Genomic DNA, 26,428 nt, shown 5'->3' on the forward strand with positions numbered 1-26,428 from the left:
GAATGACTCGTTGATCATGAATGTTTTTTACAGATCAGCCATTTCTCGACGATCTTGGCACAACTACTCCCCACGGTTGCTTGTATCCCAGTCCCATGCCCAGCCTCGCGATAGCAAGCTCACCACGACGACCGTTTTCCTGCTCGTACCTGACCCTCCTCTGCTTTCCGACCTCTGGATCGAAATCCCACTCTGTTATCTGCGTAACAATTATGTTTCTTTAATAGAAAGAGAACGATGCAAACGATTCTTAAGTAGAATTTGTAAATTATAGCATACAATTATATTATTCTTAATCTCTGTAGATTGCCACTTGTCGACAATTGACGAAATACTATTCGTAATCGAAGAAAAAACGAATATAGATTTTAAATTGAGTAGTTAATATAGAAACTGCATATTATGTTTCTTTAATGAAAGAAGAATGGTGTAAACGATTCTCAAGTAGAATTTGTAAATTATAGCATACAATTATATTATTCTTAATCTCTGTTGCTTGCCACTTGTCGACAATTGACGAAATACTATTCGTAATCGAAGAAAAAACGAATATAGATTTTAAATTGAGTAGTTAATGTAGAAACTGCATATTACGTTTCTTTAATAAAAGAAGAATGGTGCAAACGATTCTCAAGTAGAATTTGTAAATTATAGCATACAATTATATTATTCTTAATCTCTGTTGCTTGCCACTTGTCGACAATTGACGAAATACTATTCATAATCGAAGAAAAAACGAATATAGATTTTAAATTGAGTAATTTATATAGAAACTGCATATTATGTTTCGTTAATAGAAAAGAAACGATGTAAACGATTCTTAAGTAGAATTCGTAACTTATAACATATATTTAAAAATAGTGGATGATAGCATAGACACGCTTAAAGTAGATAATGTCACCCATCCAACGTTTATTTTTTTGTACATGTTAATTATATGATACATAAGTTAGAATTATTAAAATTCATCTTCCTTTTTACTGGGATTATCCTAATCTACTTTAAATAATTTCATTAAATGATAATGATAATTAATATTGTTTGATGAAACGACCGTTCACGCTTCATTTTTCTTTTCTCTTATCGTTTATTCGTTTAACAATGAGATTTTCTTTTCGCAGAATTGTATACTTGCCTCGTGAACAACTGGTACCCCCAATACATTAAACTGAAGTAGATCAATAATAGTGGACAAAGGGTTGAGGACATCGCCAGCCATTAAACCTCTGTCAGTGTGAAACAGCAACACCAGACAAACTGAAATTACCTAAAATACAATGAAAAATTCACGGCTGTAATTAGTCGTGACTTAATCGCGCGATTGAATCGTGAAATTGGCTGATACGTACTTATAGAACACCGTTTCTACGTGTATTACGTTATTGTACACGTTAGTACGTATATTTATCAATAATTAGTTTGGTAAATGATCTTGTTTCAAATTTTTACACGCGTAAGTTAAAAATTGATTGCATTTATTTTCGTATCGTATTATTTATAATTCTGCATTCTTGTTAAAATCTATATAGTCACATAAAACTTTTTCTTTTCCATTTTACGTTATTTTCGAAATAAAAAATCGCGAGGCAGATTAGTGGAAGTTCGAAATAGGAACAGTTAATTTCTAATTCTATGTAAATGTGCCGCTTTCCTCAGAATCTGTCGCAAACCCTCATCCTTGCGTAAACCCGTTCATAGTAGATAATAAACCCACTTCATGCGTAAATATAATTCATTACTTCTTTTTAAATGAAAATAAGGCTTTCTTTAAATATAAAACAATTTTAGTAGGTTCCTTTTCGTTTCTTCTCTCATAAATCACTATAAAAACTTACATCTTGCACTTACATTCTTACAAATACTATCAGCTTCAAATGTAACAATTGATATAAAAAAAAATAACTACTAAAATTGTTGAGTAATTGTAAGCAAATTAGTGTCAAGCAATTTTATGAGGCTTTCTTTAAATATAAAACAATTTTAGTAAGTTTCTTTTCGTTTCTTCTCTCATAAATCACTGTAAAAACTTATTTTTTGCGTCTACATTCTTACAAATACTATCAGCTTTGAATGTAACAATTTATATAAAAAAAATAACTACTAAAATTGTTGAGAAATTGTAAGCAATTTTATGAGGCTTTCTTTAAATATAAAACAATTTTAGTAGGTTTCTTTTCGTTTCTTCTCTCATAAATCAGTATAAAAACTTATTTTTTGCGTCTACATTCTTACAAATACTATCAGATTTGAATGTAACAATTTATATAAAAAAAATAACTACTAAAATTGTTGAGAAATTGTAAGCAAATTAGTGGCAAGCAATTTGACGACTCAAACTACCAAACTACGAGGAAGATCCATGTTGTCCTTGCTTGAGGTGGTCACGTAAAAGCCTCTTTACCGGCAGCGTGATACGATGATACTCGAACGAGCACGGAATATCAACTATGTGACTCCACCTCGCCTAAGGAAGAAATCAGTCAGCGAGTCTTGTATGGCGCAACGCAGCCAGTGAAAGTAAAAAGAAAACCATCTACGCTCGCTAACGACGCGCGAACAGTTTGAAAGGCTCGCGTTTCATTCAACGAATGACAATTCCGTCGCGATACAAAATCGCGATGCATTCCACGCACGAAATGGTTACCCAGTTGGAAGGCATAAAGGTGGGCGAGCGCTGCGAACAATGGGATATTGCTTTCCCTGTGCTCCTACCTGGAGGAGGTTCGATTACGGAAAATGCGCTCGAGTCAGACGTTAATAGTAATCTGCGCGGTAAGTGCATTTGTATACGATTGAACGTAGTTGCCACGAGTTTGAAAACACCGCGTTTTCAGTGAGGAAACGTCGATTTAATCCTGGAGCACATGTGTAAAAATGTGACAGCAATATCTTAACGCGAGGATTACTCTTTTTGTAGAAAATGCATTCCAAAAGAGATTCGAGGTAGTTGGAAAATTTGACTCGACACGTGTGGTGTTAATACAAAGTGAGGATTACTCTTTTCGTAGAAAATAAATTCCAAAAGAGATTCGAAGTAGTTGGAAAATTTGACTCGACACGTGTGATGTTAATGCAAAGTACTTCGATACGTGTGCTTCTGGATTAAAGACTGTGCTGTGCGTTACATTCAATGTTGTATCAATTATCAGGCCATTTAACACTTCTGCGAGAACAATATCAGTGTATAATTAAGAGTAGAATGCGTCAGGAGATTACATCACAGCTGTTTTATTCTATGCATAGCTGTGCATTGTCGTGGAATGCGGTGGAACCGTTTCGACCCGCATCGCCAGGACAATTCCGTTTGACCTGCACCCTGCAAGATGGTTCAACATGTTCAGATCGTTCTGGTCAAGTGGAAGGTTTTGGGAGTGGCCAAGAAATAGCGCAGGATATCTGTCGAGTCTGTTCGCATCTCCTAACATCAGACAGAAGATGGTGTTCGAATTCAGACCGGAAGACGGACCACGTGCCTCGTACGAATATCAGAGACGCTATGGTTATCGAGGAGAATGGCTGATCGAGCTGCTTGGGTCTGGTTATTTTCCAGATGACGTGCCTTATCAACAGCCTCTACCCGCTTCCGTGTTGGTCCCTCCACCGATACCCTTTTGATCGTCAAATTCAGTTTGTTCGTACGAACGATTCGAAAACGTGGTAGTAAATGAAGTACTGAGGTTTTATTAAAAAAAAGTGTCTCTGGGTCAAAGTGAAGGATCTCTTAGATCGCCCAGACTTTGATGTAATCCACGTGGAGCGCTGTGTCAGTATTCTTCCAGGTTTCCTGCCATTTCGTTTTCGCGTCGTAGAACTGCAACTGTGCCTGCGACGAACGATACCACGATTTAGATATTCGATTTTCGTTGGCGTACATTTGCAACGAGAGTAAATGCTCGAATCGTTGCTGGAATTACCTTCGATGCGACGTTCCTCCAGGGTTTCTCGTAGTTGCCGCTGTAAGAAGAGTCTGGGAAGTATGTAAGCCCCCCTACGGCTACTCCAAGATTTAAATACACCTGTGTAAACGCGTGAAATGTTAATAGAACCGTTTGTTACAAATTTATTACTATAATAATAAATTTATTACTATAATAATAAATTTGTAGTTCAAGATTCGCACAACGAAGAAAGTATATTGAATATCGATTCTAATGTCGATACTAACCGGAGTCTCGTACAATGCTGGCACCGATTGTTCACCATAAAGTTCTCCATCGACCTTAGCTATGATTTTACCGCGCCTCCACTCTAAATCGTACACGTGATAGTTGTCTGACCACAACGAAGTCGAGAATTTCGTAGGAAGATTCAATTGATTGGTCTGCTGTTGGTCTACATCCGTCGCGTGAGCACCGCTTTGAAGGATATGACCACTTATATCTTGTCCATTGCTGTGCTCCAATCTAAGCGATGGATTTCCAGCCGAATAAGCCAATACGATGTCGCAATATACGGAAGAGTTTTGTATTTCCCTCTGTGTGGCTTCTAGTGTCAGCACTGAAATAAAATAAATTGTATTTACAATAATTATTCAGAATAGTTACTTGGAATGTTATTACAAAGGATAATCAGTGTTGACTGGTCAGGATTACGCATGCATTTATATAGTTCTGAGAAAATACACGCATTGAAATAATTGGTAAAGCACATCTACGTGCAAAGAGATTTTACTCTACACATTATATTAAGTATGGCAATATTTCTGTTGATATTTAACCATAGGAAACATTGAGATTGTTGTGTTACATTGTATCCATAAAAAACGAGAGGCTTAGAACAGTCATTTTACCACTGTAGTTCATTTATAACATTAAATATTTGTTATAGTATGTGGTAAACTATATTATAGGACGTTAACACATTGCTGGTGTATCCTAAGTGTATGTAAAAACGTATATGGCTTTGATTCCCACATACACAATTTATACTGCCAAATGTACGAAACGAAAAACATTGGTTCATGTTTTTCGTTCTCAATGCTTCATAAACAAAGGACGCTGATTCACTTCTGCTACTTAACAGTATACTAAATATTGTATCAGACCATTTTAAATTATGTATGTAAACCTTATTTAATTATTAAATTAATTACTCAATATCACCCTCAAACTCGTTTACTTGGGTATCGTCGTTCAAGCGTGAAGACTCTCAGTAAAATAACGTTCGAGTTGGATGAGGAATTTATCTCACGGTTGGATTCACGAAAACATCTCGAGTTATGACTTCATAAATGAGAAATTACTATGCGATAATTTTATAATTCTTGATATTTCCGAGATCCTTGTTTTATCTAACATCTGCATTTCCACAGCTGCATCTCCACTCGTTGCGTCGCTTCATACAATTTATTGAGGTCAGTAGAAAGATAAACTTACTGATAATTTATCTTGCTTCTTCTTATCGTAAAGTATCCTCATAATTAACCCTTTTAAAATTAAACTTACCCGTATAATTGACCCTTCTAAAAATTGATCTGACTCTTTTATTTTACTTTTTTATCGACTTCTTTTCTCTAACTTGAAGTGAATCAAGTAATTCTTAAAAATTGTGCTCGAGGACAGAACTGCCCTTATCTTGACACGTTATCAGTCAAGGGTTCAACTTGTTATAACAAGATAGATGACTCACAAGGATATATCCAATCGCCACGAGGCAGTTTAGCACGAACTTCAATACGTCCGTATAAAAAGGCGAAGGATGACATGGTGTTTAAACGTCCTGATATTACAGGTGGTAAAATACGCCATCCATATCCGGTACGTTTGCATTCAGAGGTGTTTATTTGACCCGTACATCTAATGACATTCGTCGTTTTTAATCGAACAAGTTTTAACAATCTGTGTTAATTGAGTTTAGAATAATCGACAGTTTACCTGCTTAAAGCGATGGTCCCATCTCGAACGTAACCTTCTCTATACCTTTCATCAGTGAGAACCGGTTGAATATGTAAAATACCACCTTCAACGTCCAGGTTGTTTCTATCGTTCATATAAACGACGAATTCGTAATTCTGAAATAAAATAATAAATTATTTCATTATTTTTTATGTCTCTTTATGTCTCGTTTTTAATTATCTTCCTAAATTATAAATTATGGGGCACGAGATTAAATATAAAATTGTCAAGCATCATTTGCGATCATTCATTATTTTTTGTCTCTTTATATCTCGTTTCTCTAAAATAATTAATTAAAGAAGAATTATTATTTTTTGTCCCTTTATGTCTCGTTTTTCTGAAATAATTGATTAAAGAAGAATTATTATTTTTTGTCTCGTTTTTAATTATCTTCCTAGATCATAAATTACGGGGCACGAGATTAAATATAAAATTGTCAAGCATCATTTGCGATCGTTCATTATTGTTTGTCTCTTTATGTCTCGTTTTTTCTGAAATAATTAATTAAAGAAGAATTATTATTTTTGTCTCGTTTTTAATTATCTTCTTAAATTATAAATTATGGGGCACGAGATTAAATATAAAATTGTCAAGCATCATTTGCGATCGTTCATTATTGTTTGTCTCTTTATGTCTCGTTTCTCTAAAATAATTAATTAAAGAAGAATTATTATTTTTTGTCCCTTTATGTCTCGTTTTTCTGAAATAATTAATTAAAGAAGAATTATTATTTTTGTCTCGTTTTTAATTATCTTCTTAAATTATAAATTATGGGGCACGAGATTAAATATAAAATTGTCAAGCATCATTTGCGATCATTCATTATTTTTTGTCCCTTTATGTCTCGTTTTTCTGAAATAATTAATTAAAGAAGAATTATTATTTTTGTCTCGTTTTTAATTATCTTCCTAAGTTATAAATTATGGGGCACAAGATTAAATATAAAATTGTCAAGCATCATTTGCGATCGTTCATTATTGTTTGTCTCTTTATGTCTCGTTTTTCTAAAATAATTAATTAAAGAAGAATTATTATTTTTTGTCCCTTTATGTTTCGTTTTTCTGAAATAATTGATTAAAGAAGAATTATTATTTTTGTCTCGTTTTTAATTATCTTCCTAAGTTATAAATTATGGGGCACAAGATTAAATATAAAATTGTCAAGCATCATTTGCGATCACTCATTATTTTTTGTCTCTTTATATCTCGTTTCTCTAAAATAATTAATTAAAGTAGAATTATTATTTTTTGTCCCTTTATGTTTCGTTTTTCTGAAATAATTGATTAAAGAAGAATTATTATTTTTTGTCTCGTTTCTAATTATCTTCCTAAATTATAAATTATGGGACACGAGATTAAATATAAAATTGTCAAGCATCATTTGCGATCGACATACTTACAGGAGCGTCTGAAAACCGCTCGATGATGGTCCAACGACTGATGTTGAGTGTATCGAAATTTTCCTCGAAGATCAATTGGCCTGGACAGATGGTACGCGGGTTTTGTTGCTGAGCTTTCTGCGTATTTAGTAATATCTTAGTCGCAGAGGGTGTCGAGCAGACAATATTCTGAACATCACCCGTGCCCACTGGTATTCCATCGTAATTATAAAAATCTGAAAAGGTATGTAATCAAATATACGTTACTTCTTCTATAAATACAATAGCTGAAATCATTGTTTTCCTTTCGAACTAACTGTTCACTGTTGTAGACTGGTCGAGCAAATTGTAACCAAGTCCATCGTAAACAACGTGGATCCAGTAATAAATAATGTCGCCCCGTTTCAATCTTGTTGTGCGATCCTCGTACGTCCAATGACCGTTGCGCACTTTTACTATATCTCTGGCGATGGTCCCCGCCTCAAGGCCGTTGAAATCCTCGTTAAATTTCACGTGGAATGCGACTAAAGAGATGCCATCCTCGTCTAAACGTAAAAGGTATTTCTGGTCTTTATGGACGTGATTTAATCTTTGATTTACCTCTATTTTGTGTTTACATTAATTCCATTCTTGGGTTACGACTTAATTAAATATATACGACTTAATAATAAAAATAATAAGTAAAAATAATAATAAACTTCTTTATCGGTGCTAAAGTAATCTAATCGTTAATGTATTTAACGTTTTCAGAGGCGGCATTCGATCCTTTGGGAATACTATCGCAGCAGTACAATAATGTACGATAATATTTTCACTGATCATTTCTATTATCGGTATATTTAAACTAATATAATGTAATATATAATATTTACGATATTTTGTTACTAAATGCAAACATTTACGAAGTAACTTTTTATAAAAAAAAAACGATAAAAAATACATTAACATTAAGTTCAGTTAATATTAAGTTATTAATATAGCATTAGCTATAGCAATAGTTATAGCATTAACATTAGTTGATATTAAGAGAGTGAAGTTGAAATAATTAGTTCTTCGCAGATTGCATTCGCAGTTCCTCTGCAAACGATAAATTACAACAATTTTTCCTCATCTCCTCTCATAACAAATGGTGGTATTATCTTCACGAGTGTATCTTACGTGCACGCGTTATAAAATAAACGTCCATGCACGTACAAAACCATTGTGAGTAAACTACTGATATCGCTTGGTGACATCGCTTCGAAAAATTAGCATATTCATCCTGATTAAAATTCTAAAAGTTTAAGGATCTCTTTGTAGGAACGACTCGTGCCAAGGATAGAACAAGAACGTAGCTAAAGCACAGAAAAATTCACGATAAATAAACTAACGAAACAAAACAGTTATTTTTCCTCATCTCCTCTCACAACAAATAACAAAAATGGTATTATCTTCACAAGTATATCTTACGTGCACACATTATAAAACAAATATCCATGCACGTACGAAACCATTGCTGATGTGACATCGTTTCGAAAAATTAGCATACTCATCCTGATTAAAATTCTAAAAGTTTAAGGATCTCTTCGTGGGAACGACTCGTGCCAAGGACAGAACAAGAACGTAGCTAAAGCACAGAAAAATTCACGATAAATAAACAAACGAAACAAAACAGTTATTTTTCCTCATCTCCTCTCACAACAAATAACAAAAATGGTATTATCTTCACGAGTGTATCTTACGTGCACACATTATAAAATAAACTCGCGTACGAAACTATTGTAAGTAAACTGCTGATGTGACATCGCTTCGAAAAATTCAATTAAACTGGCATACTCATCCTGATTAAGATTCTAAAAGTTTAAGGATCTCTTCGTGGGAACGACTCGTGCCAAGGACAGAACAAGAACGCAGCTAAGGCACAGAAAAATTCACGATAAATAAATAGACGAGACAAAGCAGTTTTACTCACGTGGAATGGACATTCGCAATCCTCTTGGATAAAGTGGTTCCACGCTTGGTGTTGGAGGCACGTACTGCGACGTGATTTCTTCGATTATCGTGCCAAGCAACGAAAGAGCTACGAAGAGAAGCCGCTTCATGGTGAACGCGTTGAACGACGCTGCTGTTCGAGCGATACTGAGAAGCATAAGTCGTCGACAGCCGGCTTCGCGCAAACAGGTTTCTCGTATACATATAAATACACATACCTACGATGATGGCACTAGCTACCCGCGATGTTCCACAGCGATACGCAGGATCCGTTGTCTAAATCGCAGACTGTAATTCGACGAATTATCGTGCGTAAAAAGTCGCTATCATTAGACACAGTTGATCAACCTCTTCATAAATCATCAATTTATCCTCTTGTTGCGACATCGCTCGATCTCGCTGCGAAACTGATCAGTTGCAATTAGATAGCGTTATATGAATTTTCGTAACAGTTCATTTATCTCGATATTACTTACTGCGATTGCGAATTCAGTGGAAGATATTGATTATCGCAATAATTATCTGGGGGAATTTTGAACATTAACCAGTTAAGTGCGTTCGACGTGTATACTCGTTGTCTGAAATAGAAAATTACCATTCACTATAAAAACTGGAAATCTCAATAAAATGTAATGAGAATATTATTTGGTGGTATGGTTCCTTTATATGCATAGCTTGAAATTTTGTAAACTATTTTCTTATTTATCTTGTTTATCGAGTTAACTGTAGAATTTAGTTTCAAAAGATCAGCACAGGGTGCGGAATTAAAACCAGGCAACGACGTGTATACACGTCGAACGAAGGGCAAATGGTACTATTATACATTTTAAGAAAAACGAGGATGGATTACATTTTTATTCGCCACAAAGACTAACAATTCGTTTCTGAATACGTTATTCTCGCTAAAAGCTTGAGAATTGTCAAAAAATAATAAAATACATAAACAAGAAAAATCGAAGATAGCAAAATAAACCAGAGATACAAGAAAATAGTTTACAAAATTTAAAAATAGCGATCGTATTGGTAATATAAAAGTAACATACCAGCAAATAATACTGTTATTACGTTTTATTGAGATTTCGAGTTTTTATAGTCAATAGCAATTTTTTATTTTACTACTATTATACATTTGACGAAAAATGAAGAAGAATTACGTTTTTATTCGCCACAAAGACTAACAACTCGTTTCTGAATACGTTATTCTCGCTAAAAGCTTGAGAATTGTCAAAAAATAATAAAATACATAAACAAGAAAAATCGAAGATAGCAAGAATAACCAGTTAAGTGCGTTCGACGTGTATACTCGTCGAACCAAATCTCTACTGCGGTGCTTTTCACGTTTATACTCGTCGTGTAAAACAAAAAATTACCATTCACTATAAAAACTCGAAATCTAAATAAAATCTAATAAGAACATTATTTGGTAATATGTTCCCTTTATGTACATAGCTTGAAATTTTGTAAACTATTTTCTTATTTTCCTTGTTTATTCTTGCTATCTTCAATTTTTCTTGCATATGTATTTTATCATTTTTCACAATTTTCAAGCTTTTAGTAAGACTAACGTATTCAGAAACGAATTGTTAGTTTTTTTCACGAATAACAATGTAATCCTTCCTCGTTTTTCGTATAATTTGCCCTGCGTTCGACGTGTATACACGTCGTAGCTTGTCTTTAATTCCGCACCCTGTGCTGATCTTTTGAAACTAAATTCCACAGTTAACTGGTTAAAATGCCAAATATAAATAATCGTCGAGACGTACATCGATGCGTTGTTTTATTTGGAATGAAGATTCGATTCGATGTAAAGCATTGCACGGGATTTTCCCTTTCGCAAGAGAGAAAGAATTTCTTCTATGTGTGAACTATTTACTAATTGGCCACTGAAGTGATATTTGATCGTGTAACGATGGTTTTCATTGCAAGCAGGTGTATCCATTCGATCTTCACTGAACAATGCAGTTTTTTTCATTTCCTACGGTCGGTGACAAACAGCAGTTCTTGGCTAAAATGATTAAAACTGTACAGTTTCACAGAAAGATTTGTACGGCTGTAAAGAAACGGAAAACGTGGGGTTTCCGAAGGTCGTGTTTACATCACGTTCGTGACGGAATGTTACTTTTGAGAATCGAACGTTTCGATAGTTTCTACCTGGAACAGCAGCTTCTCAAATAATGCGTTTTAGGAAGTTTATCTTCTGCGTCCTCGATAGTCGTATCGTGGCATAAACGCGGTATTTCCCCAATGCTTAGACGCGAGTCGTCACTGATTAAATCCTAATAAACGTTCGCATAGCTTGGGTATTCCTCGTTTTATTACCCATTAAATTTAGTAAGATGCATAGTATAGTTTGGTTCAACCTTAGACGACGTAACTGTAAATCTGCCCCCAGTTATGAAAGTTGAGGCACGCGGAAATTGTGTTCGTGTCATCCTTGATGATCACCTGAAAGTGATTGATGGTTTGAAGAAAATATTTTAATATTTCCTTAACATTTTCTTATTTAACTAGCTTTAAAATTCGTTTTTCTTATCAGCTTCGTAAGATTGCAATTAATGAATCTGCTTTGTCCTCGCGTTGAAACGCACCCCATCAACACAATTTTGTCACAGTAAGACAACGCAGACTTTGTCACAGTAACTTTGTGACAGAAACTTTGTCACAGAGTAACTTTGTCACAGAGTAACTTTGTCACAGAGCACCTTTGTCACAGAGCACCTTTGTCACAGAGTAACTTTGTCACAGAGTAACTTTGTCGCAGAGTACCTTTGTCGCAGAGTAACTTTGTCGCAGAGTAACTTCGTTGCAGTAACTCTGTTGCAGTAACTCTGTTACAGTAACTCTGTTGCAGTAACTCTGTCGCAGAGTAACTTTGTCGCAGAGTAACTTTGTCGCAGAGTAACTTTGTCGCAGAGTAACTTTGTCGCAGAGTAACTTTGTCGCAGAGTAACTTTGTCGCAGAGTAACTTTGTCGCAGAGTAACTTTGTCGCAGAGTAACTTTGTCACAGAGTACCTTTATCACAGAGTAACTTTGTTGCAGTAACTCTGTCACAGAGTAACTTTGTCATAGTAATTTTGTTACAGTAACTCTGTCACAGTAACTTTGTCACTTCCATAGCCATCTACCTTCGCACTCGTTGATGGTTGTGATGGTACGCGATAACAGCACGTTTTGAAACACCAGCGTATGGCACACGCAGTGCACCAGTATAGTACAAACCAGCTTATCACACCTGTTATATGTTCATTCATGAATTTTTTACACCAGTAGCGTAGGATGGCATTTGTTAACAGAGAAACTGTGTTATCGTACTAATTAAAAGATCTATTTTCAGATCTCAGCAGGTGTTTAACATATTGAGTATTGACAGACATTTTGGTTCTTATTAGCCAACAATTATAGTTACTGAAACACATATAAATATTTTTTCTTAATTAATATTAATAGAGATAAAAGCTCTCTTCCTATTCAAATTGCACAATATGTAGTATTTATTATTTAGAAATAATATAAATATATAATGTCATGTGGCGCAAGTGACATCACAGTGTTCTTATTGTAACAGAATTGTGTTGTTCAGATGTATATTTTAATAGTTCTATTGTGATTTATTTGATATTTCCCGCTTTAAAGGTAAGAGAGAGAAAGATATATAAAAGAAAGCTAAAAGAAAGAGAGAGACAGATGATACCCAACCTTCTCTACAACCCCTGGCGCCATCTCTGTGAAAAGTGCTTAAACTGGTCGCACACAATTATCGACAGCGAAGTGAACTACTCTGTGACCTTATCGACTTCTGCATCTCAGCGAACACATTCACTGCCGTCTATTTCCACTTTTCGCAAGGTACATTTTCGATAGGAAATTGTTTCAAAATTAATTCACGTCATCTATAATAAAGAGACCCTCTCGTTCGCTACGTTTCTCAAATTTATTATTCACTTACTACTGCGCCATCGAAGATAAACACATCATAATTTTTCTTTATAAAATCTAGATTTATATTTCTAAGCTTCTACCTCAATTTATCTAATTTGTTAAAGACTTGTTATTTGTTACATAGAAATTGTCATATAAAAGCAAGCAACGTGGAAGTTAATTAGAATTACCGACGTTACCGACTTCCTCATCTCAGCAGACACACTCACAGCCATCTACTTCCGCATCTAGGAGGGTACATTTTCGTTAGGAAATTGTTTCAAAATTAATTCACGCCATCTATAAAAAAAAGAGACTCTCGTTTGCGACGTCTTTCAAATTTCTACGTTTTTCAAATTAATTATTCACTTATTTCTACGCCATCAAAGAGTACACATCACAATTTGCCTTTGCCAAATCTAGATTTGTATTTCTTAGTTTCTAATTCAAATTACCTTAATTGTAAAGACTTGTTGTTGTTAAATAAACTTGTTACATAAAAGTCATCCTCAGCAAAAGTTAATTAGAAGAAAATATCGTGGACAAGACAAAAACCCACAAAGTAGTTCACTTCTCTGTCGATAACTGTGTGCGAGCAGTTTGAGCACTTTTCACAGAGATGGCGCCAGGGGTTCTGGAATAGGATTCATATCATCTGTCTCACTCTTTCTTATAACTTTCTTATATATCTTTCTCTCTCTTACCTCTAACGCGGGAAATATCAAATAAATTACAATAAAATTATTAAAATGTACATTAAAATATACATGTTATAACATTACACTGCTCTTATTGTGACAAAGTTGCGTTGTCAGGGAACTTTTTTACTGATATTCGCCTGGTAAAGGACAATGCTATCCATACTATTGAACAGAGTGTGTCCACCATAAACAAATAAAACTTACATCAACACCATAAACAAATAAAACTTACATCAACACCGTAAACAAATAAAACTTACATCAACACCGTAAACAAATAAAACTTACATTAACACCATAAACAAATAAAACTTACATTAATACTGACACTTACACTACGCATAACACATACAATACAAACAATTAATAAGGTATTTAACACTTTGACTACCATGTTGGTCATATATGAATCGTTCTGTACACACAACGATCAACTCCATAAAACAAAACATTGAGAAATGCGATGAAATAATGTATATTGTATTTAAAAATTCCTGTTGTAACATAAATTCAAATATATAGTGTAGAATGCATAAATACAGATGTAGCTTTCATCTAACGGTATATGAAATTAATAAGAAAGAATGGCCAACAAATAATCCTCAGTAACGTTACAGTTTTTATGTGACTGGTGGAGTTAATCAATTTGGCACCTGAAAAAAAGTAAGAAAGTTAAATTCAGTCTTTAAAGTTTTAAGTTTTTCATTACAGAAAAAGATAGTTATATATTTTTATTAATGAACAATTAAAAATTTGTCTTATATCATCAATTTATTTTTATTTTGCCAGAACAAAACATGTGATTTCAGGCGTGGCAGTCAAAGTGTTAAGGACGTAATATGGAAAAAGAAAAAACTAGAGTGCAAAGAAGAAAAGAGAACAATGTAAGCAATGAAATTGTGCAGAATGAGTGTGCAATGAAACAGAAAGAATAATATACATAAAAACAACTAAAGAGTATGAAAAAGTATCAAGAAAAAACATATTGGACCGTTTTTCGTTGGGCTAAATAAAAACGTAACGGTTTTTACAAACGCCATCTACTAATTAATGTAAAACCAATTGTAAACAGTAAAACTAAAACTAAAATTAATGAGAATCATATGTGTTTTTGAAATTTTTAGCGGTTTACAGCTGTATGTATGGAAGAGGGCGCTTTAAACTTATGCTGCTCAAATTATGCGAATAAAAGTGAATATGGCGTCGTTCTAACCTAACAACTATACTAAAACTGGTTAGATTTACGTACGCGTAAATTTTTTAAATTTAAGTCTTACGTTTTGAATTTTTATTTGTCAAATGCTAACAGAATATAAAAAAGTTTCAGAGTAAGATTTTCCATTAAAAACAAACGAGAATGCCGTTTATGATCGGTAGAGAGCCTATTCGAAGGACATTAAATTATTTAAATGCTGGCAAATTAGTATTGAAAAATGAGATACAAATATTTTCTGTCAATTACAACGCAATTGGAAAACATCACGAAGGAGCTAGGTAAATTTCACGTTTCTGTTATAAAATATCGTCTTATGCACTTATTTGTGTATGCAGTTGATAATAAATATTTAATGAACACACACACACATAACGTATTTGATTTGTTTACTTAGAGACTTTGTATTTTGGCATTTACCGCAAATTCAGTATAAGAATCCAAACGTACAAGTTATTACATTCAAAAATATGACTCCAACGCCTTTTGTAAGATGTTTCTACGGTACGTATCAGATTTTCGTTTATTATGAATTAAAATCAGTTTTATTGATCGTTAACTTCATTTTATTTATACGCTAAATGATCAGTCTTCATTTGTGCTGTCGCTAATATGTATTTTCAAAATTATGCTAATACTAAATTTTCATACGATAAATTACTCAAAACGAGTACATAAAAAGCTTTTTCATGGCAGGTTAAAATTTCTTTTTTAATTTCACGTTTTTATCTCTTTATTATAAGAAATATGTAATTTTTAAGTTAATGCTTTTTACATGAATGTAACATTTTTAAGCGTCAGTCAATGTTTTTTCATTTCTTTCTTGAAAAAAAAAAGATATCAAATTGGTAAACATAATAATAATCCTTATTTTTCTATCCGCAGAAGATGGAAAAGATATGATAATTGATATCGATAGCCAAAGTAAAGATGAGATAATGATGCATCTTGTAAAAGTAGTTGGTAAATCATGGGAAGTTTTACAGGCTGAAAGTAGGGCGGAGGAAAAAACGAATAATTTTGCAAATTTTGGTGTTGGTTGTTCGAGAAGTTGTATGTGTGTGATACCTGGTCAAGTACCATGTCCTGGTGTAATACCTCTACCATATCATATGCGAGGGAAACACAGACATTCTCGATCAGAATCATAATTCTGTTTCATTTATAACATAATAAAATTAAAATAAAATTTATTGTAGCAAATATTTAGTATTATTTTTACTTATATTTTTTTGTACAATATAATATATGATTTTAAGTAAAAGAATTATCGTATTCTCTTGCGTTACAATAAAATATATATTTAAAGTATATATTTGTTTATTATAAAAAGATATCAGAGATTATGAAAATACGTGTACATTAATGTACATATTAAGCATTACATTATTAGTCAATTGAGATACCTGCGTATCTAATGTGTGATCGCGCCACTGTAGGAATCATGTTGATAGATAGTTAAAAAAATGTTTAAAAAGACCAATTAAAAAATAATACTTTACAGTAAAAAAGGGTCAACTTAATTTGTACATATATAAGAGAGAGAGAGAGAGAGGAATTGTTTAAATAGAAAATATAAATAATATAAATAACTGAAATATGGTCATGGAACATATGTTGCGTGATAAAAATAAATGAACTATTTTTTTATAGAAATTAAGAAAGCAAAAAATAATTGAAATTATCTTCTTGGTTTCTGGCGATTATATGGCTTATTGTTATGATAATGACTGCTTCGATTGTGATAACGTGCCGAAGTGGACGGTTTTGGATTTTCTGGCTTTTGATACAAGTGTATTATAGGTGATCCATTTAGAGGTTTATTTAATTCAAACTCTTCTTCTGATTCCTTCATTAGCTTCAATTTCGCTTCTATAGCTTGGATGGCTGTTTCCCGACTATTAAACAATATACATTACGTTAGTCTTTAATGATACTTGTTAAACGAGCAATAACTTGTAAATTAAAATTTACCTGATTCTTTTATCCTCCTTTTTAGCTCCGGCTAAAGCGGGTATATCTATTTTTGGTTTTGGCTTGTCCATGTCAGACTTAAATAAAATAAATGTTACGATAGTATTACAATATTACTTATATCAAATTACAATATTAATTAAATGATGCAAATTTAATGAGCACAAACTAATATTAATAAATACGCTTAAAAATATAATATCTATTTTTTTAACAAAAATGCATACGCATTATTAAGATTAATATTGTGCTAACATTGTTATTTTAATAATTACCTCTGTTACGCTATGAGCCCATCTGACGATAATGTTTTTAGCTCCTACTTTTAAGTTATGTAAAGCATCTTTGGCTGCCTTAGCGTCTTGAATCGTTTTGTATGTAACAAATGCGTACCCTCTGGGTTGACCAGCTTGCGGTCCCGATCGATGAAATAGGAGGTCGAACTTTTCAATTGTTCCATGTTTTTGGACGAGTTTTAGGAGTTGGTACCAGTTAACAGACAGAAGAGTTAGTTTTTTCAGATTTTTTCATACACACAAAAAAATAGGTGTTATTTTCTAACACTAAAGCATTGTGTTAACACTTTGCGTTCTACTAAAAGCACATTTCTATCGCGGTAAGAATTAACATCAGAAGAGGTGGTAAAACCTTTGTAATGCGTCTGACTGGATAATTTTAAATATTATACTAATTATTTGAAGATAAAAAGGAAAAATACATATAAAGCTACTTTGAAAAATGTAAGTAGTATTTTTAAGCACGATCAAAGCTAGAACATATAAAGCAGCTTTCAATAGTTAAAACACTTGAAAGCAACTTATACGATCTAAGTACTCGTATAACCATATAAGATAAAACATGGATAATAACAAATATTATGAATTAAACTATACATTAATCTTAGAACTTAATGCAAAGAAAGATACATTAATTGTCTCCGAACTCCTAAATTCTAGAAATTTCAATTTTTCGTGCACAAAAAACAATATTTACGTAACATCTACTTTACAGTTTACATAGCGCATTACAATAAGTAAAAGTTCTGAAAAGTGATATCTATTCTAATAAAAACTATCTTGAACCATATTAAATAGCAAAAATCAACTGAAAACGTACAAATTTCTATCTGACGGTAATAAAATAGTGAAAATTGAATGAACCTCGAAAAGCTGAACCTTAGTATTTTAATCTCTAACTGTTCACTTATAATTTTACAAATAAGGCACAAAATATATTACAACTTCGTCAGATCACGTAGCACAAAGTGTTAAACAATTCTGATCGATAATCTGAGTAAATACTTACTCATTAATTCGTAAATCTAAATTGCCCACCCACAATCTTCTGTCTTCCACCTGGTTCGATTTGATGGGTTCTAATGGCAAAGGAACTTTTGTAACTGGCTGAAAAATAAATGCAATCAAATCTAATTACCGTTAAACTAATAATACGTGCATTCTTAACAATATGAAATATAAAATTCAAACACTATTGTAACATAACCTCTACCAAATGGAAGCCAAATGTTACCTCCATATCCCTACAGTTTAAAGTGATTACAAATTAAGCGGCGAAATCCAAATGGTCGATTATTAATTGAAAATGTATATCAGCTGTAAAACGGGTCATCAGACTCGCGATATTTACACGAAATCGTACAAACGCATCACGAATCACTTACGCGTTCACTTCACGGCAGTTTAGCAAATATGTTCGCCTTTACGGGACAACAGCCGCAAGTGCAACGATATTTCGATTGAAAACAATTCTAACGCGCGAAACGAGAACGTATGTTCGTCATCGTAGCGCGCGTTAATAGCTTTTAATCGAATTTAACGATACTTAATTATATGGCGAACTCTTGCCATTTTTTTCGATCCAATACAATTGATGTTTCAGATTGTTTACTACACTTTGGACCAAAATTACATGCAACGCGTAGCACAGAAGCGTGGACGTGTAAATGGCTGTGTATTGTTTATTAAATATTTTTGTTCCTAAATACGCGCATGTTACATCGTGTACACCTATATATTGTAAATAGTAAACAGTTTTACGTTGTACACATATAAGTATGTGGACATGGAATTTTAAACATGGCGGCTTTCTTATCAGATTACGAATAATTACAGCATGAATTAATCGCAATATTGAATCACACTAAATTGTACATAATAATTTCTATTCTACTCTATATATAGATATATACATGTATTAAGAATACTTAATTATAAGGCGAACTCTTGCCATTTTTTTCGATCCAACACAATTATAATGTTTCAGACTGTTTACAACACTTTGGACCAAAATTATGAACAATGCGTAGAACATGAACGTGTACGTATAAACGACTGTATATTATTTATTAAATATTTTTATTCTTAAATACGCGCATGTACCTATATATTTTAAATAGTAAAGTTCTACGCTGTACACATATTGACATAGAATTTTAAACATGGCGGCTTTCTTACCAGATTACGAATAATGACAGCCATGAATTAATCGCAATATTCAATCGCACTGAATTGTACGTAATAATTTCTATTCTACTCTAAAGGATACTTAATTATCTGGCGAACTCTTACCATTTTTTTGATCCAATACAATTAATGTTCTAGATTGTTTACAACACTTAGGACCAAAATTACGTACAACATATTATTAAATATTTTTAAATAAATTTTATTAAATATTATTAAATATCTTTATTCTTAAATACGCGCATGTTACATCGCGTACACCTATATATTGTAAATAGTAAACAGTTCTACACTGTAGACATATTAACATAGAATTTCAAACATGGCGGCTTTCTTAACAGATTACGAATAATTACAGCATGAATTAATCGCAATATTGAATCACACTGAATTGTACATAATAATTTCTATTCTACTCTATATATAGATATATACATGTGTATTAAGAATACTTAATTATAAGGCGAACTTTTACCATTTCTTTCGATCCAACACAATTATAATGTTTCAGACTGTTTACAACACTTTGGACCAAAATTATGAACAATGCGTAGAACATGAACGTGTACGTATAAACGACTGTATATTATTTATTAAATATTTTTATTCTTAAATACGCGCATGTACCTGTATATTGTAAATAGTAAAGTTCTACGCTGTACACATATTGACATAGAATTTTAAACATGGCGGCTTTCTTATCAGATTACGAATAATGACGAAATCGCAATATTGAATTGCACTGAATTATAGATAAAAATTTTTATTCTACTTTATATATATATATATATATATATATATATATATACATGTATTAAGGATACTTAATTATAAGGCGAACTCTTGCCATTTTTTTCGATCTAATACAATTAATGTTTCAGATTGTTTACAACACTTTGGACCAAAATTACGTACAACATATTATTAAATATTTTTAAATAAATTTTATTAAATATTATTAAATATTTTTATGCTTAAATACGCGCATGTATACATCGCGTACACCTATATATTGTAAATAGTAAACAGTTCTACGCTGTAGACATATAGGTATGTAGCATGGAATTTTAAACATGGCGACTTTCTTATCAGATTACGAATAATGATAGCATGAATTAATCGCAATATTGAATCACACTGAATTGTATATAAAAATTGTTATTCTACTTTATATATAGATATATATATATATATATACATGTATTAAGGATATACTCTCCCCAAATGGAGAGATCAGTAACATCCGAATCATCAGCTACTCAAGTACAAACGGAGACTGTTTTGGAAACTGATGTTACAGACTCTGTATCTCAGGTATGGATATTTGTATAGCTGCGTCACTATTGCGATACGATAAAAAGCTTTTCAACTTGAAAATATTTTATTTATGTTCCTGAGATATGCTCGAGTGTTGGATACGAACGAAAGTGTTCTGTTAGCAATGCGACACTAATTTCGATAGCGATCAAAATTCTTAGTTTTGCGAATCGAACTGTAGAAGACAAATTTTTTACGAACGCAATCGTTGTTTATCAAGAGTATACAAAAATTGCACAATGTTTGCTTTTCTGTTGAAATGGCCCAAGGCGAGGCTTTCGCCGAATGTATCTAATGTTAAGAGTCAGAGGTACGTGTGTACAAATATCGAGGATGGTAAATCACCGTTGGCTGGAATTCGTGTACTGGACTTAACGAGAATCATCGCTGGTCCCTACTGCACTATGATCCTAGGCGATCTGGGCGCTGAGATTTTAAAAGTCGAGAGACCGGGCGCTGGGGATGAAGCGAGGAAATGGGGCCCGCCGTTTCTGAAGGGAGCCAAGGATTCGACTTATTTCCTCTGTGTTAACAGAAATAAAAAAAGTATATGCATCGATCTGAAGGAGGGCAAAGATATAATTTATGAATTGGCGAAAAAGTCGGATGTTTTAATAGAGAATTACGTCCCAGGGAAGTTGAAGACAATGGGTTTAGGATACGAAGATATTTCCAAAGTAGCGCCGCATCTTGTATATTGTTCTTTGACCGGTTACGGGTACGAAGGACCTTACGCGAATAGACCTGGGTACGATGTGATTGCTGCTTCGATAGGAGGCTTGCTACATATAACTGGTCAGAAGGACGGACCGCCGTGTAAAGTTGGAGTAGCGGTAACTGATATGGCAACAGGATTGTACGCTCATGGTGCTATACTAGCAGCATTGTATCAGAGAACGGCAACTAAAAAAGGACAATGGATTCAGTGTAATTTATTGGCGACACAAGTAGCTAGTTTAATAAACATCGGCTCAAATTACTTAAATGCTGGTAAAGAAGCAACGCGTTGGGGCTCCGAGCATGAGAGTATTGTACCTTACGAAGCTTTTCCTACAAAAGATGGCTATATGACCGTTGGAACAGGAAGTGACGTGCAATTTTTAGATTTCCTTAAGAGAATGCAATTAATGGAATTGTCAGAGCTTGATAAATATAAAAACAATAAAGCAAGAGTGGAAAATAGAGATGAATTGTTGTCGATTCTCAGAAAGAAATTTAAAACAAAAAGTAATAAGGAGTGGGCAATTATTTTTGAAGGTGCCTCATTCCCATATGGCCCGATAAATACGATGAAACAGGTAGAAAGCTGTAAATGTTTATTTTAACAAAGACATATGCAGACTTAAGTAACCCATATGTGATATGATTTTTTAGACAAATCGTACGATAAGTCGTAACATATATGGTGTTTCTTTACAGATTTGTTCATGGACAATCTGCAGAGTCCTGTGAATTATTCGCAAAGAGTTTCTTTCATTTCATGTGGAAGAACAAAAGAAAGCATCTGCTCAAACAAAATCCATCATTCATACATGGATTATTTCACATTAAATTGATCATTTTTAAGCACAGTTGGTATCTTGTCCACATTTAAATATGTTGTAGATTTTGGTAGTTTTAAAATTGCTTAAAAAATATTATCCCTGAAAATTAACAATTTTCACAAAAGAATCAAACATTCATTTTTTCTTTTTTTTTTTCATTTTAATTAACTCCATTTCGACTTAAAGTCACTCTTGTGATATTCTTTGCAAATCTTTAAACAATCCACAGGATTCTGCAGATTATCCGCAGACAAGTTTGTAAGGCTGTATACATCTTGAAATGAAAACAGCTTTATACAAAAGAATTTTATAGGTTTTTGAAGATCCTCACATAAAACATGTAAAAATGGTACAAGAACTGGACCATGCTACAGGGGGAAAAGTTAAAGTTGTCGCTCCAGCAGTAACGTACAGTTATGCTACAAATAAAGCCCGATCGGCGCCACCTTTGGTGGGCCAGCACACAGATGAGATACTGAAAAGTATTTTAAACTATACCGATGACAAAATAGAATCTTTAAAGAAAACCAAGATTGTGCAATAAAAAGTATACACGTAAAAAATATGTACAGCATTTTTAAAGCGATCAAAATTTTACAAAATACATAATATTTATGTAATAATTTAATCGTAAATATATTTTTACTGTATCTACATATTATATTTAATAACGTGGCAATTATGTATATCAAGTGCAAAGAGAATAAATACTTCCATAGAAAATGGAAACATACATATACTGTTTACTAAGATCGTTTACTTTTAAATAATTTAGATGCTCGAAAGATAAAAGATATTTTACTTGTGTTTATTTCTTGTAGGATGTTCCAACTGTTCGATTGTGTCTCAGAAAGCCAAGATCGAATAAGAAAGTTCAGTGGACTCAAGGCACTGTGGATAACGAACATATGAACAAAAAGAAATCAAAATGTAAGTTGTTATTATTAACTTATAATTGTAAGTTGTTATTATTAATAATATAATGCTCCATGATATAAACGTAAAGTAAAATATTCATTTTTTATAATTTATGGATATATAATTTGTACAAAATTATAGGTTGTTGTATCTATGAAAAACCGCGAAGTTTCGGCGAAAGTAGTTCTGAAGATAGCGATGACGAATGTGAACATTGCCATGGACATAAAGATGCCCACAAAAAGATTCAGCCGCATAACGCGGAAGCATCTAAAGAAGAAGCACCTCCTACTCCTCAGGTAATTCTATTAAGTGAAATTATACGTAAAAATGTTGAGTCCAGGAGAAAAAGATAACTGTTGCGTGAAACGGATTTTTAAATATGATTTTTAGTGCAAATGATGCATGTATATCATGATTCGAAACAAAAGAATTTTGTTTGACTGTTTAGAATGAATTTCAGGTGATTACAATGTTCTGATAATGCACATACCGTGCAGGAGTGAGGGGTGTAACGTACAAATGAGTATTGTATATACGAATATTAGATGCACACTTATATGCTAAATTTACTGCTATTGTGGCAATTCTTTTTGCAAGTATCAGGAAAAGTAAAGACAGCTGATAATTACATATGTAGGAAAAAGTTGTTCAAAGTGCAATGTGTTTTGAAGTCAGTTAGGAGAGTTTTAAATAATTATTCAAACTTTTTTTTCAAATGACAAAAACTGTATTGCTCTTTTTACTTCCCCTAGTTTATTTCATTTTTTAGTAAATTTAACAGAAAATGGATTCACTAAAATACAGTTTTATCAGCTATAAAAAAATATTACTGTATTTATGTCAAAAAAACATTGAGATATTTTTTTTCTATATTGAGAGATGATAATTTCTATATTGTGATAGACCTATATTTTATTCAATGACGTGTGATATTTTTTTATAGAAAGTAAAGAGTGTAGTTCTACAAAAATTTCACTTTCCGATATTAAAATTAAAATATCTTGTAAGCTAATTATTTTTCAGTCCAACTACCTTAATCCTTTTTTGTAGAGAGTTAAGAAGTGCTTTAAATAATTTGTAAGAAAATGTGTAGTTTCGTTAAAAAAATGAATATGTCCTTGAAATATTTAAAACACCTCTATTTTGAAACAAGATATATTACATATATACATCACGTGATACAGAATACAATCATGAGGCGCAAGTTTTGCTGTACGATTTTTTGAAACCATTCAACTTTTTCTAATGAGAGTTTTTCCGTCTTCTACTGTTATAACGCTATGACTTAGCTCAATTACATAAAATACCACGTATAGTCATTAGAGATTATATAATTATATTTGCATTAACGTATGCAAAGTTTGAATGTACATTTTAATCGGCTTATAAGTAAAACTGCAATTTATTGAATTTCTAATTCCTTTCGATTCACATATTTGTATTAAAAAAAATATGTATATGTAATACAACACGAATATTATAAATTCGATGAAGAAAAAAAGATATTTATATAGTTTTATACATTTTTTGCAGATTCAATAATAAATACATAAGTATGCTGATAATATAAATAATTTTCTTAGGCGGAGACACATGCTTCTTGAATCCATGTTGTATAGAAGAGAATTACAAAAACTAGGTATGTAGCTTTAAATGCCGTTTCATATAGTACCGAGTGTGATGTAATATATCAATACACAGTTATTTTACAGGAAACTCGAAAGGAAGCATTAGAGATTTAAATAATTATCCATACTACTTGTTGACATTTTCTAATAAATATTGCACAAGTTAGATTTGCAAAACATCAATTCTAATAGAAAACTATTGATAGAGCATATCATTACTGAAATGAGAAGGAAAAATATGAATTCTATTAATCGCTGTTAGAGTTAATTCCTGTTATATATGATTTAATTTTTTATATAGCATATTGATTAAAACTAAATTTTTCAGTAATGGTCGCATAATAACTCGTGGAAAAAATGTGTACCTTTTTTTATTGAACATATTAAAATTAATTATAGTTCCTATATTACATAGTACAGAGCGTGCATAGAATTTTGCAGCTTCCTTAAAAATGATAAAAGTTATGTATTGTAGAAACAAATTGCGAAAATATTATTATAAATATTGCAAAAGTGTACGTGTGTGTGTGCGTGCACGCGTGTGTGTGTAATATATACATAATAGATTTACAAAATTTTAAGTAAATAATCGTAACGTTCAATATAATGTCAACGATTTTTTAATGGCTGTTAATATATGTTATATTACATATTTATACCTATTACACATTTTATATATATCTTTTGCTCTAATTTGGATAGTCATGCATGTTAAATATTTGCAACAGGAAATCGTGATTGGTTTTCTTACTTTTCTTTCTACCACAATAACATTCATCTTTACATATTTCCTTGTAACTAAACTATCTTCGTTTCGTATAGTTTTATAGTACATCATAGCGGCTGTTAAAACGTTTATTTTATTCTATATAGTTTAAACTTATTTTCTTAGAGTGTATTGATTATAAACAGAGTAATTGTTTGTACAGTTCTGATGATACACTATATGTACATATGTATATGAAACGTTTTAAGATTTTTTTACTTCTTCTCATTTCTTTTTAATTTAGAGGATGAATTTGCTACGTCGTTAAGTATTTTGACAACCGCTTAATTTATTATACATATTAAATACTTGTGTACCATCAAAACTTATTCTAAACTAATTTAAAAATATTGGTTAGAAAATTACTTAAACGCGAAATATTGTCAATTAAGGTGTATCATGAAAGTGTTTGAAAAAGTTTCACTTTTAAGTGTTATAAATGTTTAAAAATGTACAACGCGTATATATCTGAAAGTGTTTAATCCTTAAGTACATACAGAATGTGATGATAACACGAAAAAGGATAACATCACATGCATAGGTCAACCTCACGATATGTAACAGCTTTACATATATCTGTTTATAAAACAAGTTACAAAATATTTGAATTTCAATAAACGCGGATATACAATATATAATAAATCTATATTTCATTATAACAAATTGTATCCTAAATAAAACACGTGTGCAATATTATATATCCGGATCGTTAAAATAA

General features: G+C 32.3%; 6 protein-coding genes across 7 annotated transcripts; 3 read left to right on the forward strand and 3 right to left on the reverse strand.

Moving 5' to 3' along the window:
- Window positions 1-34: 34 nt before the first annotated feature.
- LOC143430640 (uncharacterized) lies at window positions 35-1,475 on the reverse strand. The gene is made up of 4 exons (XM_076907015.1): window positions 1,452-1,475; window positions 1,268-1,365; window positions 1,136-1,226; window positions 35-199 (listed from the first exon to the last, which is right to left on the reverse strand). The coding sequence occupies exons 1-4, from the start codon at window positions 1,473-1,475 to the stop codon at window positions 35-37; spliced, it is 378 nt and encodes a 125-aa protein (XP_076763130.1).
- Window positions 1,476-3,680: 2,205 nt separating this feature from the next.
- On the reverse strand, window positions 3,681-9,349 carry B-gluc1 (beta-1,3-glucan recognition protein 1). Its single transcript, XM_076907341.1, has 8 exons — window positions 9,224-9,349; window positions 7,590-7,817; window positions 7,294-7,508; window positions 5,874-6,010; window positions 5,629-5,795; window positions 4,166-4,497; window positions 3,915-4,016; window positions 3,681-3,823 (listed from the first exon to the last, which is right to left on the reverse strand). The coding sequence occupies exons 1-8, from the start codon at window positions 9,234-9,236 to the stop codon at window positions 3,722-3,724; spliced, it is 1,296 nt and encodes a 431-aa protein (XP_076763456.1). The 5' UTR covers window positions 9,237-9,349; the 3' UTR covers window positions 3,681-3,721.
- A 5,813-nt stretch (window positions 9,350-15,162) lies between these two features.
- Mrps25 (mitochondrial ribosomal protein S25) lies at window positions 15,163-16,280 on the forward strand. Its single transcript, XM_076907200.1, has 3 exons — window positions 15,163-15,358; window positions 15,475-15,581; window positions 15,963-16,280. Exons 1-3 carry the CDS (start codon window positions 15,222-15,224, stop codon window positions 16,226-16,228), a joined length of 510 nt encoding a protein of 169 aa, XP_076763315.1. The 5' UTR covers window positions 15,163-15,221; the 3' UTR covers window positions 16,229-16,280.
- Window positions 16,281-16,619: 339 nt separating this feature from the next.
- LOC143430780 (putative RNA-binding protein 18) lies at window positions 16,620-18,739 on the reverse strand. Its single transcript, XM_076907199.1, has 5 exons — window positions 18,582-18,739; window positions 18,354-18,454; window positions 17,327-17,537; window positions 17,052-17,128; window positions 16,620-16,975 (listed from the first exon to the last, which is right to left on the reverse strand). The coding sequence occupies exons 1-5, from the start codon at window positions 18,585-18,587 to the stop codon at window positions 16,759-16,761; spliced, it is 612 nt and encodes a 203-aa protein (XP_076763314.1). The 5' UTR covers window positions 18,588-18,739; the 3' UTR covers window positions 16,620-16,758.
- Window positions 18,740-20,682: 1,943 nt separating this feature from the next.
- Window positions 20,683-26,352, forward strand: LOC143430880 (E3 ubiquitin-protein ligase PPP1R11-like). Of its 2 annotated transcripts, none has more exons than XM_076907352.1 (5): window positions 20,683-20,848; window positions 23,217-23,325; window positions 23,455-23,612; window positions 24,850-24,955; window positions 25,018-26,352. In XM_076907352.1, the coding sequence occupies exons 1-4, from the start codon at window positions 20,759-20,761 to the stop codon at window positions 24,856-24,858; spliced, it is 366 nt and encodes a 121-aa protein (XP_076763467.1). In that variant the 5' UTR covers window positions 20,683-20,758; the 3' UTR covers window positions 24,859-24,955; window positions 25,018-26,352. The 2 variants fall into 2 exon arrangements, with proteins under 2 accessions (XP_076763467.1, XP_076763468.1); XM_076907353.1 differs by having other exon boundaries at window positions 25,029-26,352.
- Window positions 21,063-23,051, forward strand: LOC143430871 (succinyl-CoA:glutarate CoA-transferase). Its single transcript, XM_076907343.1, has 2 exons — window positions 21,063-22,149; window positions 22,709-23,051. The coding sequence occupies exons 1-2, from the start codon at window positions 21,091-21,093 to the stop codon at window positions 22,937-22,939; spliced, it is 1,290 nt and encodes a 429-aa protein (XP_076763458.1). The 5' UTR covers window positions 21,063-21,090; the 3' UTR covers window positions 22,940-23,051.
- Window positions 26,353-26,428: the final 76 nt, after the last annotated feature.

The sequence above is a fragment of the Xylocopa sonorina genome, chromosome 15, assembly GCF_050948175.1.
Source record: "Xylocopa sonorina isolate GNS202 chromosome 15, iyXylSono1_principal, whole genome shotgun sequence".
In the NCBI taxonomy this organism is placed as follows: domain Eukaryota; kingdom Metazoa; phylum Arthropoda; class Insecta; order Hymenoptera; family Apidae; genus Xylocopa; species Xylocopa sonorina.